This window comes from Chiloscyllium plagiosum, chromosome 13 (assembly GCF_004010195.1).
Source record: "Chiloscyllium plagiosum isolate BGI_BamShark_2017 chromosome 13, ASM401019v2, whole genome shotgun sequence".
Lineage (NCBI taxonomy): Eukaryota > Metazoa > Chordata > Chondrichthyes > Orectolobiformes > Hemiscylliidae > Chiloscyllium > Chiloscyllium plagiosum.
Window position 1 is genome coordinate 39,743,027 of NC_057722.1, and position 17,120 is coordinate 39,760,146.

Here is a 17,120-nt window from a genome sequence, read left to right on the forward strand (position 1 = left end):
GATTTAAAGATCAATGCCAAAGGCTCGGCAATCTCCTCCCTGGCTTCCCAGAGGATCCTAGGATAAATCCCATCCGGCCCAGAGGGCTTATCTATTTTCACACTCTGCAGGATTTCTAATACTTCTTCCTTGTGAACCTCAATCACACCTAGTCTAGTAGCCTGTATCTCAGTATTCTCCTCGACAACATTGTCATTTTCTGGAGTGAATACTGTCGAAAAATATTCATTAAGTGCTTCCCCTATCTCCTCTGACTCCACACACAACTTCCCACTGCTATCCTTGATTGGCCCTGATCTTACACTCGTCATTCTTTTATTCCTTAAATGCCTGTAAAAAGTCTTAGGGTTAACCTGATCTTATCCACCAACAACTTCTCATGTCTCCTCCTGGCTCTTCTGAGCTCTCTCTTTAAGTCTTTCCTGGCTACCTTGTAACCCTCAAGCACCCTAACTGAGCCTTCACATCTCATCCTAACATAGCCTTCTTCTTTCTCTTGACCAGAGATTCCACTTCCTCTGTAAACCATGGCTCCCTCACTCTACGGCTTCCTCCCTGCTTGACAGGTACATACTTATCTAGGACACACAGGAGCTTTTCCTTGAATAAGCTCCACATTTCTAATGTGCCCATCCCCTGCAGTTTCCTTCCCCATCCTATGCTTCCTAAATCTTGCCTAATCGCATCGTAATTGCCTTTGCCCCAGCTGTAACTCTTGCCCAGTGGTATACACCTATCCCTTTCTATCACTAAAGTAAACATAACAGAATTGTGATCGCTATCACTAAAGTGCTCACCTACGTCCAAGTCTAACACCTGGCCGGGCTCATTACCTAGTACCAAATCTAATGTGGCTTTGCCCCTTGTTGGCCTGTCGACATACTGTGTCAGGAAGCCCTCCTGCACGCACTGGACCAAAACTGACCCATCTATAGTAATCGTACTATAGTGTTCCCAGTTAATATTGGAAAGTTGAAGCCCCCCATGACAACTACCCTGTCTCTCTCACTCCTATCAAGAATCATCTTTGCTATCCTTTCCGCTACATCTCTGGAACTATTCGGAGGCCTATAGAAAACTCCCAACAGGGTGACCTCTTCTTTCCTGTTTCTAACCTCAGCCCATACTACCTCAGTTGAAGAGTTCCCAAACATCTTTTCTGCAACTGTAATACTGTCCTTGACCAACAATGCCACACCTCCCCCTCTTTTACCATCTTCTCTGTTCTCACTGACTAATATTGTAATGTACCTTGCTTTTAAGCATTTGGGAGTGATCTTTGCATATTATCAAGTCAAATGTATTTCTTGCCCTCCCAATGAGTTGGCAATAGAAACATGACTAACAATAATAGTTTGGCAATTGCGTGTAAGACTTTTTGATTATGAGAAAAGCCCAGCCTTCATTCATGTATATGACTGAATTGATAAGTAAGATGGAATGCAAAACAAGGTTTTGTTCTTCTGATATATATTTTACACAGAGCTCTTACGATGCAGTGGTAGTATTCCTTCCTCTGAGAAATGGGACCTAGGCTTAAGTCCATCCTGCTCCAGAGATGTGCAATAATATCACTGAACAGGTTGGTTAAAATATCTACGTATTTCATAGAAATACCAGTTTTAGTTAATTTTACATTGAATTATGAACAGTTTTCTTCTATGGACTGTTGTGACTCAGGAGTAGATTGGAGTTATCTGACTCATTTCATGGTAAACCATTGACTTGGATAGTTTGAGCCAAGGACTCAAGGTGAAGTGAAGTGCCAATCCACTATTACTTTCCTTTATCACAATAGTGATGAAATATGGACTATCAATTTTTAACAGCGATCATCTGATTTTTACTTCTGGGGCTTCCGTGGACTGAACTGATTTTAGAAAGGAAAGTCTCTGACTTGAAAATAGCCGTAGTTATCACCTGACCACAGGTTAATTTAATTTGCAGTATGCTTCCCATATTGAATGTGAAAGAGTCAGCTGCAATTGTCTAGGTTGGAAACAATGACCCCAATGACACAGGAATGTCACAAATGAGCTGTATTTGAAGCAACAGCTTTGGCAGAGCGGAAGAGATGGATTTGCAACAGCAGAACTGAAAAAGGTTGTATCTCTCTATTGTGTGCTCTCTTTTTCATATGCCTTCTCTTTCATTCTTTCCTTTGTGTGTACTCTCTCTCTCTCTCCTTTCGTTCAGGAGAACAAAACAATCATTGACTGCACAAATTGGAGACATTTTTGAACACTAAGAACACAAAGTTATCTGCAATGTTCACAGCTGTTGCTGTGGCTAACTATGCAATCTCAGGCTAAAATAAAACAAAAAGTACTGGAGAAACTCAGCAGGTCTGACAGCATCTGTGGAGAGAGGAGTAGACTTAATGTTTTGAATCCAAACACTTTCTTTGGAACTTTAATTCTGAAGAACAGTCATTGGACTCAAAACATTAAACCTTTTTTAAATTGAAACAGCTCAATGTGAGAATTGAGAATCCTAATGAAGGCACGTCTGGTGAGGCAACCATACCCAACTCCAACTTAAAGGCTGAGATACTCAAGCTTGCTTTTTTAATGCTGATGTTTAACGAAAAAGAGGTACTTTCTTTATCTCTTTGAGCATTTAGCACAGCACTTAAAGTGGTCAGTCCAACAGACAAAGTATAATCTGAATGGGACATGGGTGGGAAACTGTGCAATGATTGTTTCCAATGTGGAAAATCTGGATGTGTAATGGGGTGGTGCTAGTTCTGGTAGCACAGAAAGGCCAGCAACAAAACCAGTGTGTGTGGCATCAAAGGGGTCAATGTCTGCTCAGGCATTATTGTCGACAAGGCTAGCTGTCAGGAGTTTATATTCAATTGAAACCATGACCGCCATCTGTTATTTAAACAACAGAGATCAATTACTAAAAACTGAAAGAACTGCGGATGCTGTAAATCAGAAACAAAAATAGAAATTGCTTAAAAAGTTCAGCAGGTCTGGCAGCATCTGTGAAGAGAAATCAGAGTTAACATTTCCGATCGAGTGACTCTTCCTTAGAGATATTTTAAGTGTTGGAGGTGATTTCCTCAAATTCCAGGAGCAGCAATTACAGTTTTATATGCTGTTGTATTATTTTGGAACTTTGGAAAAAAAGAATGTCAAAACAACAGCAGTTTTAAAAGGGAGAAGAACAGACAAAGGAAGCACATGGTGAGGACAGTGCAGGAGAGAGAATGTTGAATTCATGTATCGCTGGACATCGGAGTGCATCTGGGAACATTTAAAAAGTGTAATTCACACCTGATCTTGGAGGAATCTGTTTGGGAGAGGTCACAGCACAGAAGCAGATAAGTGGATTTTAAGCGTGGCCTTAAAATAAGTCTGCAGTAGTGAGTAGAGTGGGTTCTTTCTTGATTATATGTTTTACTGAGCTATGTCTCTTGATTAAACTTAAAGTATAAGCCATAAGTATTAATTTAACCTGGAGCAGTGTTTTATAGAGGAATATGACAGTGCTATTTTCTGGGTCTGTAGACTGAAAGAAGCAAAAATGGCCCTTAGTAGAGTGATATGCGCTTCTTTTCGGATGTGGGAGTTTAGGGAGAGTTTACGGGTTACTGAGGATAATGTCTGCAATAAATACTGTTGGTTGTGAATCCTATCAGATCGAATGGATCGGTTGGAGAGGCAGTTAGAGGCAATGAGGAATTCACAAGAGCAAGGGGATGTGATGGATGGTAGTTATAGGAAGGGAGGGAAGTCTCAGATACAGTCACACAGATAGGTTAACTCCAGGAAGGATAAAAGAGTTAGGCAGGTAGTGCATATTCTGTGGCTATCCCCATTTCAAACAAGTATGCTTTTTGGAAATGTAGGGGGTGATGGACACTCAGGAGTATGTAGTACGAACAGCCAAGTTTCTGGTATTGAGACTGGCTCTAATGCAATGAGGGGCATGTCAAGTTCCAAGCAATCGATTGTGTTGGGGACTCTCTAGTCCAAGGTACAGACAGATGTTTCTGTGGCTAGCAGTGAAAAATCAAAATGATGCCAGGATCAAGGGTGTCTCAGAGAGGGTGCAGAATGTTCTCAAGGGGGAGAGGGACCAGTAGGAGGTCATTGTACACATTGGAACCAATGACATAGGAAGGGAAAAGGTTGAGATTCTGAAGGGAGATTACAGAAAGTTAGGCAGGAATTTAAAAAGGAGGTCCTGGAGAGTAGTAATATCTGGATTACTCCCAGTGCTACGAGCTAGTGAGGGCAGGAATAGGAGCATAGAGCAGATGAATGCATGGCTGAGGAGCTGGTGAATGGGAGAAGGATTCACATTTTTGGATCATTGGAAGCTGTTTTGGGTTAGAAGTGACTTGTACAAGAAGGACGGATTGCACCTAAATTGGAAGGGGACTAATGTATTGGCAGGGAGATTTGCTAGAGCTGCTCAGGAGGATTTAAACTGTGAGACCCAGGGAGCTCGTGAGGAAAGATTTCAATCTGAGACTTGTACAGTTGAGAACAAAGGTGAGTCAAACAGTCAGGGCAGGCAGGGACAAAGCAGAGAACAAAGTAGGACTGATAAATTAAACTGCATTTACTTCATTGCAAGAGGCCTAACAGGGAAGGCAGATGAATGCAGGGCATGATTAGGAACATGGGACTGGGGTATCATAGCAATTACAGAAAGATGGCTCAGGACTGGCAGCTTAATGTTCCAGGATACAAATGCTACAGGAAGGATAGAAAGGGAGGCAAGAGAGGAGGGGAAGTGGCATTTTTGATAAGGGATAGCATTATAGCTGTGCTGAGGGAGGATATTCCTGGAAATACATCCAGGGAAGTTATTTGGGTGGAACTGAGAAAAAAGAAAGGGATGATCACCTTATTGGAATTGTATTATAGACCCCCTAATAGTCAGAAGAAATTGAGAAACAAATTTGTAAGGAGATCTCAGTTATCTGTAATAATAATAGGGTGGTTATGGTAGGGGATTTTAATTTTCCAAACATAGACTGGTACTGCCATAGTGTTAAGGGTTTAGATGGAGAGGAGTTTGTTAAGTGTGTACAAGAAAATTTTCTGATTCAGTATGTGGATGTACCTACCAGAGAAGGTGCAAGACTGGACCTACTCTTGGGAAATAAGGCAGGGCAGGTCACGGCTGGAAAATGGGAAACCTTCAGGAATGAGATAGTGAGAATCCAGAGAAAGTAAATTTCTGTCAGGGTGAAAGGAAAGGCTGGTAGGTATAGGGAATGCTGGATGACTAAAGAAATTGAGGTTTTGATTAAGAAAAAGAAGGAAGCATATGTAAGGTATAGACAAGATAGATCGAGTGAATCCTTAGAGTATAAAGGCAGTAGGAGTATATTTAAGAGGGAAATCAGGAGGGCAAAAAAGGGACATGAGATAGCTTTGGCAAATAGAGTTAAGGAAAATCCAAAGGGTTTTTACAAATACATTAAGGACAAAAGAGTAACTAGGGAGAGAATAGGCCCACTCAAAGATCAGCAAGGCAGCCTTTGTGTGGAGCCACAGAAGATGGAGCAGATACTAAATGAGTATTTTGCATCAGTATTTACTGTGGAAAAGGATATAGAAGATATAGAACGTGGGGAAATAGATGGTGAGATCTTGAAAAATGTCCATATTACAGAGGAGGAAGTGCTGGATGTCACCAGGACCTGATCACGTGTACCCTAGAACTCTGTGGGAAGCTAGAGAAGTGATTGCTGGGCCTCTTTCTGGGATATTTGTATCATCGATAGTCACAGGTGAGGTGCCGGAAGACTGGAGGTTGACTAACGTGGTGCCACTGTTTAAGAAGGGTGGTAAGGACAAGCCAGGGAGCCATAGAGCGGTGAGACTGACGTCGGTGGTGGGCAAGTTATAGGAGGGAATCCTGAGGGTCAGGATGTACATGTATTTGGAAAGCAAGGACTGCTTAGGGATAGTCAACATGGCTTTATGTGTGGGAAATCATGTCTCACAAATTTGATTGAGCTTTTTGAAGAAGTAACAAAGAGAATTGATGAGGGCAGAGCAGTAGATTTGATCTATATGGACTTCAGTAAGGCGTTCGACAAGGTTCCCCATGGGAGACTGGTAAGCAAGGTTAGATCTCATGGAATACAGGGAGACCTAGCCATTTGGATACAGAACTGGCTGAAAGGTAGAAGACAGAGGGTGGTGGTGGAGAGTTGTTTTTCAGACTGGAGGCCTGTGACCATTGTAGTGCCAAAAGGATCAGTGCTGGGTCCTCTACTTTTCATCATTTACTTAAGTGATTTGGGTGTGAGCATAAGAGGTAATAGTAAGTTTGCTGATGACACCAAAATTGGAGGTGTAGTGGACAGCGAAGAGGGTTACTTCAGTTTTCAACGGGATCTTGATCAGATGGGCCAATGGGCTGAGAAGTGGCAGATGGAATTTAATTTAGATAAATGTGAGGTGCTGCATTTTGGGAAAGCAAATCTTAGCAGGACTTATACACTTAATGGTAAGATCCTAGGGAGTGTTTATGAACAAAGAGACCTTGGAGTGCAGGTTCATAGCTCCTTGAAAGTGGAGTCGCAGGTAGATAGGATAGTGAAGACGGCGTTTGGTATGCTTTCCTTTATTGGTCAGAGTATTGAGTACAGGATTTGGGAGGTCATATTGTGGCGGTACAGAATATTGGTTAGGCCATTGTTGGAATATTGTATGCAATTCTGGTCTCCTCCTATTGGAAAGATGTTGTGAAACTTGAAAGGGTTTAGAAAAGATTTACAAGGATGTTGCCAGGGTTGGAGGATCTGAGCAACAGGGAGAGGCTGAACAGGCTGGGGCTGTTTTCCCTGGAGCGTTGGAGGCTGAGGGGTGACCTTATAGAGGCTTACAAAATTATGAGGAGCATTGATAGGATAAATAGGCAAAGTCTTTTCCCTGGGGTGGGAGAATCCAGAACTAGAGGGTATAGGTGTAGGGTGAGAGGGGAAAGATATACAAGAGACCTAAGGGGCAAATCTTTCATGCAGAGGGTGGTACGTGTGTGGAATGAGCTGCCAGAGGAAGTGGTGGAGGCTAGTGCAATTGCAACATTTAAAAGGCATCTGGATGGGTATATGAATGGGAAGGGTTTGGAGGGATATGGGCTGGGTTCTGACAGGTGGGATTAGATTGGGTTGGGATATCTGGTCGGCATGGATGAGTTGGACTGAAGGGTCTGTTTTTGTGCTGTACATCTCTATGACTCTATAAATTCGTAGTCTCTGAACTGGGTGTGCACAAACATTGATAGTGAGTAAATAAAAGAACTCCTCACCTGAAAGTAAGTTAAATCCAAGTGTACTGACAACAGGGATCATGGGAAATGTACAGCAGTATTACTGGTTAAGGTTTACTTGCAGAATAAATATGTAATTGGCCTTGTTAAGGGTTCAGAGGAGAAGGCTGGGGTATTGGACCCGGAACAGGGACACAGTGGAGGGGGATATGAAGATAGAAACAAAAGACAGTAAGGTAAGAAGCAAAAGTGGAAAGTAATAAATCACATAGCGCCATGGTCCGAAAATTGCTAAGATGATTAACAAGGTTAAAAAGATAGAAAATAGTTACAGGAGTAGGCCATTCAGCCCTTCAACACAGTGGCCGCACCTAAAGTGGATTTTGAACCTTGTTCGGATGGAGAGAATGTGTGTTGAATGATTGTGCTGTTGTTCCATTTTTGTTTGTATTCTTATTTCATCCAAACCTTGTAATGAAATGTACACCTTAACCAAGAGAGAGGTATTGTTTTGTTTCCCTTGAGGTGGGGAGTTGTCATGATAAGGATGGTTTATTAATTTTCTACTTCCATTATCTAATTTTAAAACCTGGGACTTATGTGGACAAATGGTTTTAAAAAGGAAATATGCTGACTTAAAAAATGACTACAATGATCACCTGACCACAGGTTGAGCCAAGTTCCAGGAAACCAATGTACAATAAACAAAATAATCTGAACTGAAATTAACACTTCTTTCAAGAGACTGAAACAGTATGAATGAACTCTCAATTCCTAATTATGGTTTATACTTGTATAATAATATTGGAGATGAAGGATTCACCTGCACATATCCAGCTTGAAGCAATTATATTAGAATACAGAAATGAGCTGTATTTCAAACGACTGTTTGGCAGAGCAGAGGACATGGACTTATCACAGAGCTGGAAGAAGTTCTCCTTTTGCTTTTGCTTAGAATGGACAAAATAGCTGGTGACAACACAAATTGAGCAAACACCTGAATGTAAAGAATTGAGATATCTGTAATATTCAGAGATACTATGCTGGTCCAGGACGCCTCTAACCAAGTGGAATCTCATATTTACATTCCCAGGGCACACTAAGGCCTTTAAACTGCATTTGTTTTATCTTTCCTTTTGTATTTGACATTATCTCCTTTGTAACTTTATGCTTATCTTTTTGAGTGGGCTTAATGTTATGCCTTTCATATTTTCTTAGGATTAAGAAATAATAAAATTCCTCTTTCTTTCACTCAAGGAAGTCCTGAAATTAACTCCTTAATATTTCAGGTAAACTAGTAAACTACCTTTCAATTGTAGTGAGGTGTGGCTGCCTGATTAAAAAAAAAATGGTTTTGGCTATCCAAGAACGTTAAAAGAAGTGGAGCTGGTTTGCCACTCCTTATCTGGCCATCAGACCTTTTAAAGTTTGATAAATGACAGCAAGAGAGGAGAAATGGCAAGATAATCCAGCTTGTTTGTGGCAGTGTTGAATTGAGGTATATCTTGTGACAAAAGGACATAAAAACCCTCCTTTATACCTATGTGACCAATTACATGTCAGCAGATGTTGAATATTAATATTTGCAGACAGAAACAAATGCTATTTTTGTCCCATGTTGCTATATCACCACACTCTGGAAAATAATTGAGAATTGGAATGCAGGGAATTATTGTATCGATTTAACTGGTGCGGTATTTAAACTACAAATTAAAGTCAGAATGTTGCGAGCAATAGTTCTAGTTCTTGATATTTCTATTTTGACATGATTTTCCATATCAATTACATTGCAAATTTACTCCTGTCTTTCAATGGCCATGCACACTAAAATTGCATGGTGTTTGAGTCTTTATCTCCTGCATTCAGGTTTTGGTCAGAGATTACAGAAATAATGGGATGAATGCTGATGGAATAAATTGCCCTATTCTATTCTTGTGTCATTATAATTTTTCTGGATTGAAGTGTCATCCACTTTTTGTAATAAATTTAAATGAAGTGAGAAGGCATGTAGAGCCCTCCTTGTAAAATGTTGGGTTGAATAAATGAATAATCAGAAATGCATTAGTTTTGTTTTAATCTTGTTTTTTTTTCTTAGAACTGGAGAAGAATGAAGACCTCAACAATGAAGATTATGAATATGAAGATGAAGCTAAACTTGTTATATTTCCTGACCACTATGAAATTCCTTTGCCAAACATAGAGGAGTTGCCAGCACTGGTCAGTGAGTTTGTGCAGCAGCATCTATTGTTTATCTCTTTACAGTCTCAAGCATTTGGGATAGAGAGGAGAAAGACTACCCTTTTTAGCCTCAACATGCTGATCCTGTTATAGCAGAGATATTAATAGCAACAAAAAATGTGATACATAATTAAAGGGAACAATTTTTCATACACAAGTCAAAGTTACCTAAGTTTCTTTTTATGATTTGACTATGGATTTAGAGTCATAGGGCTGTGCAGCACAGAGACAGACCCTTCGGTCCAACTTGTCCATGCCGATCAGATATCCTAAATTAATCTAGTCCCATTTGCCAGCATTTGGCCCATATCCCTCTAAACCTTTCCTATTCATATACCCATCCAGATGCCTTGTAAATGTTGTAATTGTGCCAAGCTCCACCACTTCCTCTGGCACCTCATTCCATACACACACCACCCTCTGGGTTAAAACGTTGCTCCTTGGGTCCCTTTTAAATAATTTCCCTCCCACCTTAAAGCTATGCCCTCTAGTTTTGGACTTACCCACCCTGGGGAAAAGAGCTGCCTATTTACCCTATCCATGCCCCTCAAGATTTTATGAACCTCTAAAAGGCTTCCCCTCTGCCTCTGATGCTCCAGAGAAGATAGTCCCAGCCTATTCAGCGTCTTCTTATAGCTCAAACCCTCCAACCTTGGCAACATCCTTGTAAATGTTTTTCTGAACCCTTTCAAGTTTCACAAAATCTTTCCAAAGCAGGGAGACCAGAATTGCATGCAGTATTCAAAAAGTGGCCTAATCAATGTTCTGTACAGCCACAACATAACCTCCCAACGCCTATACTCAATGCACTGACCAATAAAGGCAAGCATACCAAACATCGTCTTCACTATCCTATCTACCTGCAACTCCATTTTCAGGGAACTATTAACCTGCACTCCAAGTTCCCTTTCTTCAGCAACACTCCCCACGCCCTTATTATTAAGTGTATAACTCCTGCCCTGATTTGCCTTTCCAAAATGTAGCACCTCACATTTATCGAAATTAAACTTCATCTGCCCATTGGCCCAACTGATCAAGATCCCATTGTACTCTGAGGTCACCTTCTTCGCTGTCCACTATACCTTCAATTTTGGTGTCATCTGCAAACTTACTAACTATATCTCCAATGTTTACATCCAAATCATTTATATAAATAATGAAAAGCAGTGCCCCAGCATCGATCCTTGTAACACACTGTTGGTCACATGCTTCCAGTCTGAAAAGCAATCCTTCACCACCACTCTCTGTCTTCTTATCTTTGAGCCAGTTCTGTATCCAAGTGGCTGGTTCTCCCTATATTTCTGTGTGATCTAACCAGTCTACCATGGGGAACCTTGTTGAATTGAAAATGTGTTGCTGGAAAAGCGCAGCAGGTCAGGCAGCATCCAAGGAGCAGGAGAATCGACGTTTCGGGCATGAGCCCTTCTTCAGGAATGATTCTCCTGCTCCTTGGATGCTGCCTGACGTGCTGCGCTTTTTCAGCAACACATTTTCAGCTCTGATCTCCAGCATCTGCAGTCCTCACTTTCTCCTAGAACCTTGTTGAATGCCTCACTGAAGTCTATATAGATCGTATCCACTGCTCTGCCCTCATCAATCCTCCGCGTTACTTCTTCAAAAAACTCAGTCAAGTTTGTGAGACACAATTTCCTCCACACAAAGTCATGCTGACTATCCCTAATCAGTCCTTGCCTTTCCAAATACATGTAAATCCTGTCCCACAGGATTCCCTTGAACAATTTGCCCATGACCGATGTCAGGCTCACTGGTCTATAGTTCCTTGGCTTTTCCTTACCATCTTTCTTAAATAGTGGCCCCGCATTAACCAACCTCCAGTCTTCCATCACCTCACCTGTGGCTTTTGATGATACAGATATCCTAGTAAGGGGCTCAACATTCACTTTTTTTTAGCTTTCCACAATTCCACAGTACACCTGATGATTCCCAGGGATTTATCCACCTTTACGCATTTTAAGCCGTCCAGCACCACCTCCTGTGTAATATGGCCATTTTTCAAGATGTTGCTATTTATTTCCACGTTTATATCATCGATGTCCTTCTCCACAGTAAACACTGATGCTAAATACTCATTTAGTATATCTCCTATCTCCTGCAGTTCCACATATAGGCTGCCTTGCTGATACCTATTCTCTCCTAGTTACTATTTTGTCCTTAATGTATTTGTAGAATCCCTTTGGATTCTCCTTAACCCTGTCTGCCAAGGTTATCTCATGTCCCCTTTTTGCCCTCCTGATTTCCCTCTTAAGAATACCTCTTACTGCCTTTATACTCTTCTAAGGATTCACTGATTTCTGCTGGTTATATCTGACATATGCTTCCTTCCTTTTCTTGACCAAACCACAATTTCTCTTGTCATCCAGCATTCCCTACATCTACCAGCCATGTCCTTTACCCTAACAGGAACATACTGTCTCTGGACTCTCATTATGTCATTTTTGAAGGCTTCCCATTTTCCAGCCATCTCTTTACCTGCGAACATCTGCCCCCGATCAACTTTTGCAAGCTCTTGCCTAATGCTGTCAAAATTGGCCTTCCTTCAATTTAGAATTTTAGCTTTTAGATCCAGTCTGTCCTTTTCATCACTATTTTAAAACTAATAGAATTATGGTTGATGGTTCCAAAGTGCTCCCCCACTGACACCTCAGTCACCTGCCCTGCCTTATTTCCCAAGAGCAGGTCAAGTTTTGCACCTTCTCTAGTAGGTACATCCACATACTGAATCATAACTTTTATGTACACACTGAACAAATTCCTCTCTATCCAAGCCTTTAACACTGTGGCAGTCCCAGTCCATGTTTGGAACATTAAAATCCCCTGCCATAACTACCCTGTTATTCTTACAGATAAGTGAGATCTCCGTACACATTTGTTTCTCAATTTCCTGCTGACTGTTGGTGGGTCTATAGTACATTCCCAATAAGGCTTTCATCCCTTTCTTATTTTTCAGTTCCACCCAAATAACCTCCTTGGACATATTCCCAGGAATATTCTCCCTAAGTACATCCAAAATGTTCGAAAAACATCACTCCCCTTCCTCTCTTTCCCCTGGCCCCCACTTTCTATCCTTCCTGTAACATCTATACCCTGGAACATTAAGCATTCCTGAGCCAACTCTTTATAATCACTATGATATCCCAGTCCTGTGTTCCCAACCATGCTCTGACTTGATCTGTCTTTTAGGTCTCTTGCACTGGAATAAATGCAGTTCAGTTTCAGTCTTACCTCACTCCCTGCTTTGTCTCTGATTGTTTGACTTGCTCTTTTTCCCAACTGTACCAGTCTCAGACTGATCTCTTTCTTCACTATCTCTCTGTATCCCAAACCCCCTGCCAATAATTTAAATGCTCCCGAGCAGCTCTAGCAAATCTCCCTGCCAGTATATTAGTCCCCTTCCAATTCAGGTGCAATCCACCCTCCTTATACAGGTCACTTCTACCCCAGAAGACATTCCAATAATCCAAAAATGTGAATCCTTCTCCCCTGCACCAGCTCCTTGGCCACACATTCATCTGCTCTATCCTCCTATTCTTATCCTCATTATCTTGTGGCACTGGGATTAATCCAGATATTACTACCCTCGAGGACCTCCTTTTTAAATTCCTGCCTAATTTCCTATGTTGTCCTCTCAGAATCTCACCCTTTTTGGTTTCCTATGTCATTAATTCCTATGTATACAACAGCCTCCTGCTGGTCCCTCCCCACTTTAAGAATATTCTGTACATTCTCCAAGATATCCTTGATCCTGGCACCAGGAAGGCAACACACCATTTTGATTTCTCACTGTCGGCCGCAGAAACATCTGTCTGTGCTTCTGACTGGAGAGTCCCTATCAGAATCGATTGCTTGGAACCTAATATACCCCTTGCTACATTAGAGACAGTCTCAGTAGCAGAAATCTTTGCTACATTCCCCTGAGAGTCCATCACCCCCTACATTTTCCAAAACAGCATACTTGTTTAGGATGGGAGTAACCACAGGAGATTCCTGTGGGACCTGCCACCCTCTCCTACCTTTCCTAGTAGTAACCCACCTGCCTGACTGTATCTGTGGTTTGCTTCTTCCTTCCTACAGCTGCCATCCATCACACCCCTAGCTCTTGTAAATTCCTCATTGCCTTTCATTAACTATCTGCAAAATTTTAATTTGTGCCGTTGTTTTAAAGGCTTAAATTTGTTGTCAATATGTACGGAAATGTCTTTTAGAGTCATAGAGATGTACAACATGGAAACAGACCCTTTTGTCCAACTCGGCCATGCCGACCGGATATCCTAAATAAATCTAGTCCCATTCTAAACTCTTCTTATTCATATACCCATCCAGATGCCTTTTGAGTGTTGTAATTTTACCAACCTCCACCACTTCCATCAATATATGCACCACCGTCTGCATGAAAAACTTGCCCCTTATGTCCCTTTTAAATCTTTCCCCTCTTACCTTAAATCTATAACAAATAATGTGAGATTAAATATAGTAAAATAAATTTAGGTTTTAAATAAAATACTTTAGAAATAAAGACTTGTATTTATATAAAAGCTTGCAGAAGTACCAACATTTCAAAGCACTTTACTGCCAATTAATTACTTTTGAAGTGTGTGAAATGTGAGAAAGGCAGAAGCCAATGGCGCACCACAAGTTCCGACAAACAGCAATGTGGTGGAGTGTGAACAATCTTTTCCTTTTGATGTTGATTGAGGGATAACTGTTTGTGAGGATTCTAAGGATAATTCCTCTGTTCTCCTTTAGAAAAGTGCCATGGGATCTTTTATATCCGCATATGAGAGGTGAAAGACTCTCATTTTAACATTTCCTCTGAAAGTTGGCCCCTCCAACAGTACAGCACCCTCACAGTACTGCACTAGCATGCCTCTCTTGCTTTCTGTGCCAAAGTAGACTCAAACACAGATTCTTCTGAATCAGAGGTTCCAGCTGAACTATGGATGACATTAATATGTATGCTGAATCAATTTGTGTTGGGTCATATTTAACAGAGTTGTTTAAAACTGATAGACAACTTGAGTCAGTCATCATTTGTTTACATCCTTTTCCATTCTATCTCCAAAATAAAACATTCTGTTGAAGCACATCTGCTATGTTCTGATAGTAATGCAATCTATTCACTTAGCTGCAAACTAATGAGTTTGTTTAGCAAAGGAAGGTGAATCTCAGTATAAGGCGTGAGTGGGCTTTGCCATGGTAGCCATTCAGTTTACGACAATTTAGCATAGGAGAAAGTGAGGACTGCAGATGCTGGAGATCAGAGCTGAAAAATGTGTTGCTGGAAAAGCGCAGCAGGTCAGGCAGCATCCAAGGAGCAGGAGAATCGACGTTTCGGGCATAAGCCTTTCTTCAGGAATGAGGAAGGTGTGCCAAGCAGGCTAAGATAAAAGGTAGGGAGGAGGGACTTGGAGGAGGGGCATTGGGAATGCGATAGGTGGAAGGAGGTTAAGGTGAGGGTGATAGGCTGGAGAGGGGGTGGGGGCGGAGAGGTCGGGAAGAAGATTGCAGGTCAAGAAGGCGGTGCTGAGTCCGAGGGTTGGGACTGAGATAAGGTGGGGGGAGGGGAAATGAGGAAGCTGGAGAAATCTGCAGAACCACAACAACAAGCACCCGAGCTACAAATCTTCTCACAAACTTTATTTGTTTACCTTTTATTAGCTTGATGTGATTGAAATTACAATGTTTCTTCACAGCATCCTCTAACTGGTCTGAGTATATGACCAATGCTTTCCATAGTGTGTCAGCCAATAAACTTATTTTCGCTGCACCTTTGCTAGCAGAGAAAAAATGAAAAGATAATTATTTTCCACAAAACGATGTACAGCTGTTTTTATTCTGTGTCAGTTACTATGAAAGACATTTGTTCTGGAAATTATGTAAGTAATTCAGAACAAATTGTTAAATCAGAAATTACATACTTAGATTTAACATTCATTGTGGCAAGATAGAAAACTGGGGACCTGTCCTGCAGAATAGAGGGTTCATGACCTGCATGTAACATTAATTTGTGTTGCCTAAATATGCGTCCTGCATATTAATGCAAAGCATCAGAAAAATATCTGTGATATTTCCATTTTTATTTGTCATTCCAACACTAATGACCTGTTCATTGTAAATGAAAAATAAGGTGGATGGAGGTTGTTTGCTGATTTGGAGCATGGGAAGTGAATGCAATTCTGTTCTATTCATGTTCTTTCTAGCATATGTTACTGTATAACCATGGACAATAGGAGACCAAGATTAAACATTGTCAGAACTCCACTGTAAGCATCATTTAGGAACCTGAGAAACCAGTAACTAACCTTAAATACAATAGTTTTCCAGAGGCTTCTGTGAAGTGTGAATTCTGAGTTTGATTTTAGTGTGCTCCAAAGGAAAACTGAAATTAACTGCAGCATACTAACTATTGAGCTTACCAGACATATCTGAACCCATTCTGATTGTATGGTATCATTATAACTAGTCTCAGTATCTGTGACAACTGCAGCGTTTAAAATAAACCAGCAGTGAATAGAATATTGAAAGACACTGAACACTATAATATAGATAGTCTCAGTGGACGTGGAGGCTCAACAGTGTCAAAATGGTGATTTTGAACAGGTGCATTGCTAAAAAGAAACCCTTTTCTTAAGTTGTCTTGATATATTATCTTGGAAAGTAGCCTCTGACAGAGTTCCAAAAAAAAATCTTTGAAGTTGGTCATAAAAGGTTGTGAATTTATTTTGAGACTCTTTATTGAGTCATTATTTTGACTTATTCTTATACCCATCCCACCAGGTAACAATAGCATGTGATGCTGTCCTAGCTGCAAGGTCTCCATTTGAAAAACAGGATTCCGAATCATGGGAAGAGGAACTTAAAGACTCAAAACATGAGAATAATCTTCAACAACTGGATAATGGAGTCCGTATTCCACCCAGGTCAACACCTTACCTACCTTAAACATGAGCTGTGAATGAGCCAGTCTTCATTTTCATTTGTTCTGAGTACTGTTCAGATATGAAATCATAATTTTTAAAATAACTTTTCATGAAATGTGACAAGATGAAATATGATAACATTTAGAATTCATAATACTTCCTTGTTGTCCCCAGAGAGTTTTGTTCACCTTGTTTCATAACTAGATTATTTGACAAAAAAAATATGTTTTGACCAATGGAACAACTCAAAAGGCTTACCAGCCAATTAAGTAGTTTTGAAGTATGGACACTGTTATTAACACAGGAAGATCCAATAGGTAATGTCAGCACAGCAAGATTTTATAAATATACTATGGTAAGAAAAGCTAATCTAAACGATCCTGATTGAGAAATAAAGAATGCCTAAGACAGCACTTCTCTTTGAAAAATATTAAAGGATCTTTTGCATATATCTCTGAGGGAGTAAGGGACCCTGGTTCATTTGCACATCCAGTTAACGGCATTACTGAGAGTGCTGTACAAGATATGTTTTGTGCTCAAGTCTTTGGAGTGCAGTTGTGCATTTGAATTTCTGACACCAGCCAAATCATGTTTAAATAGCACTTTGTACAGCATTTGATTGTGGCACTACCAACCTGCTATTTCTTCCTTAGCTTTTCCTCAATATTTCTGAGGAAGGGGTTACTGTACATGATATAA

The 17,120-nt window shown here is 40.7% G+C and overlaps 1 protein-coding gene across 2 annotated transcripts in view; it reads left to right on the forward strand.

Annotated features, from left to right (window-relative positions):
* Nucleotides 1–17,120, forward strand: part of usp13 (ubiquitin specific peptidase 13) — a 105,619-nt gene that overhangs the window by 35,111 nt on the left and 53,388 nt on the right. For both annotated transcript variants that reach the window (XM_043702239.1, XM_043702240.1), the window contains exons 4-5: nt 9,341–9,462; nt 16,279–16,421. In XM_043702239.1, coding sequence (XP_043558174.1) covers nt 9,341–9,462; nt 16,279–16,421 — 265 coding nt within the window. The remainder of the gene's footprint in view (nt 1–9,340; nt 9,463–16,278; nt 16,422–17,120) is intronic.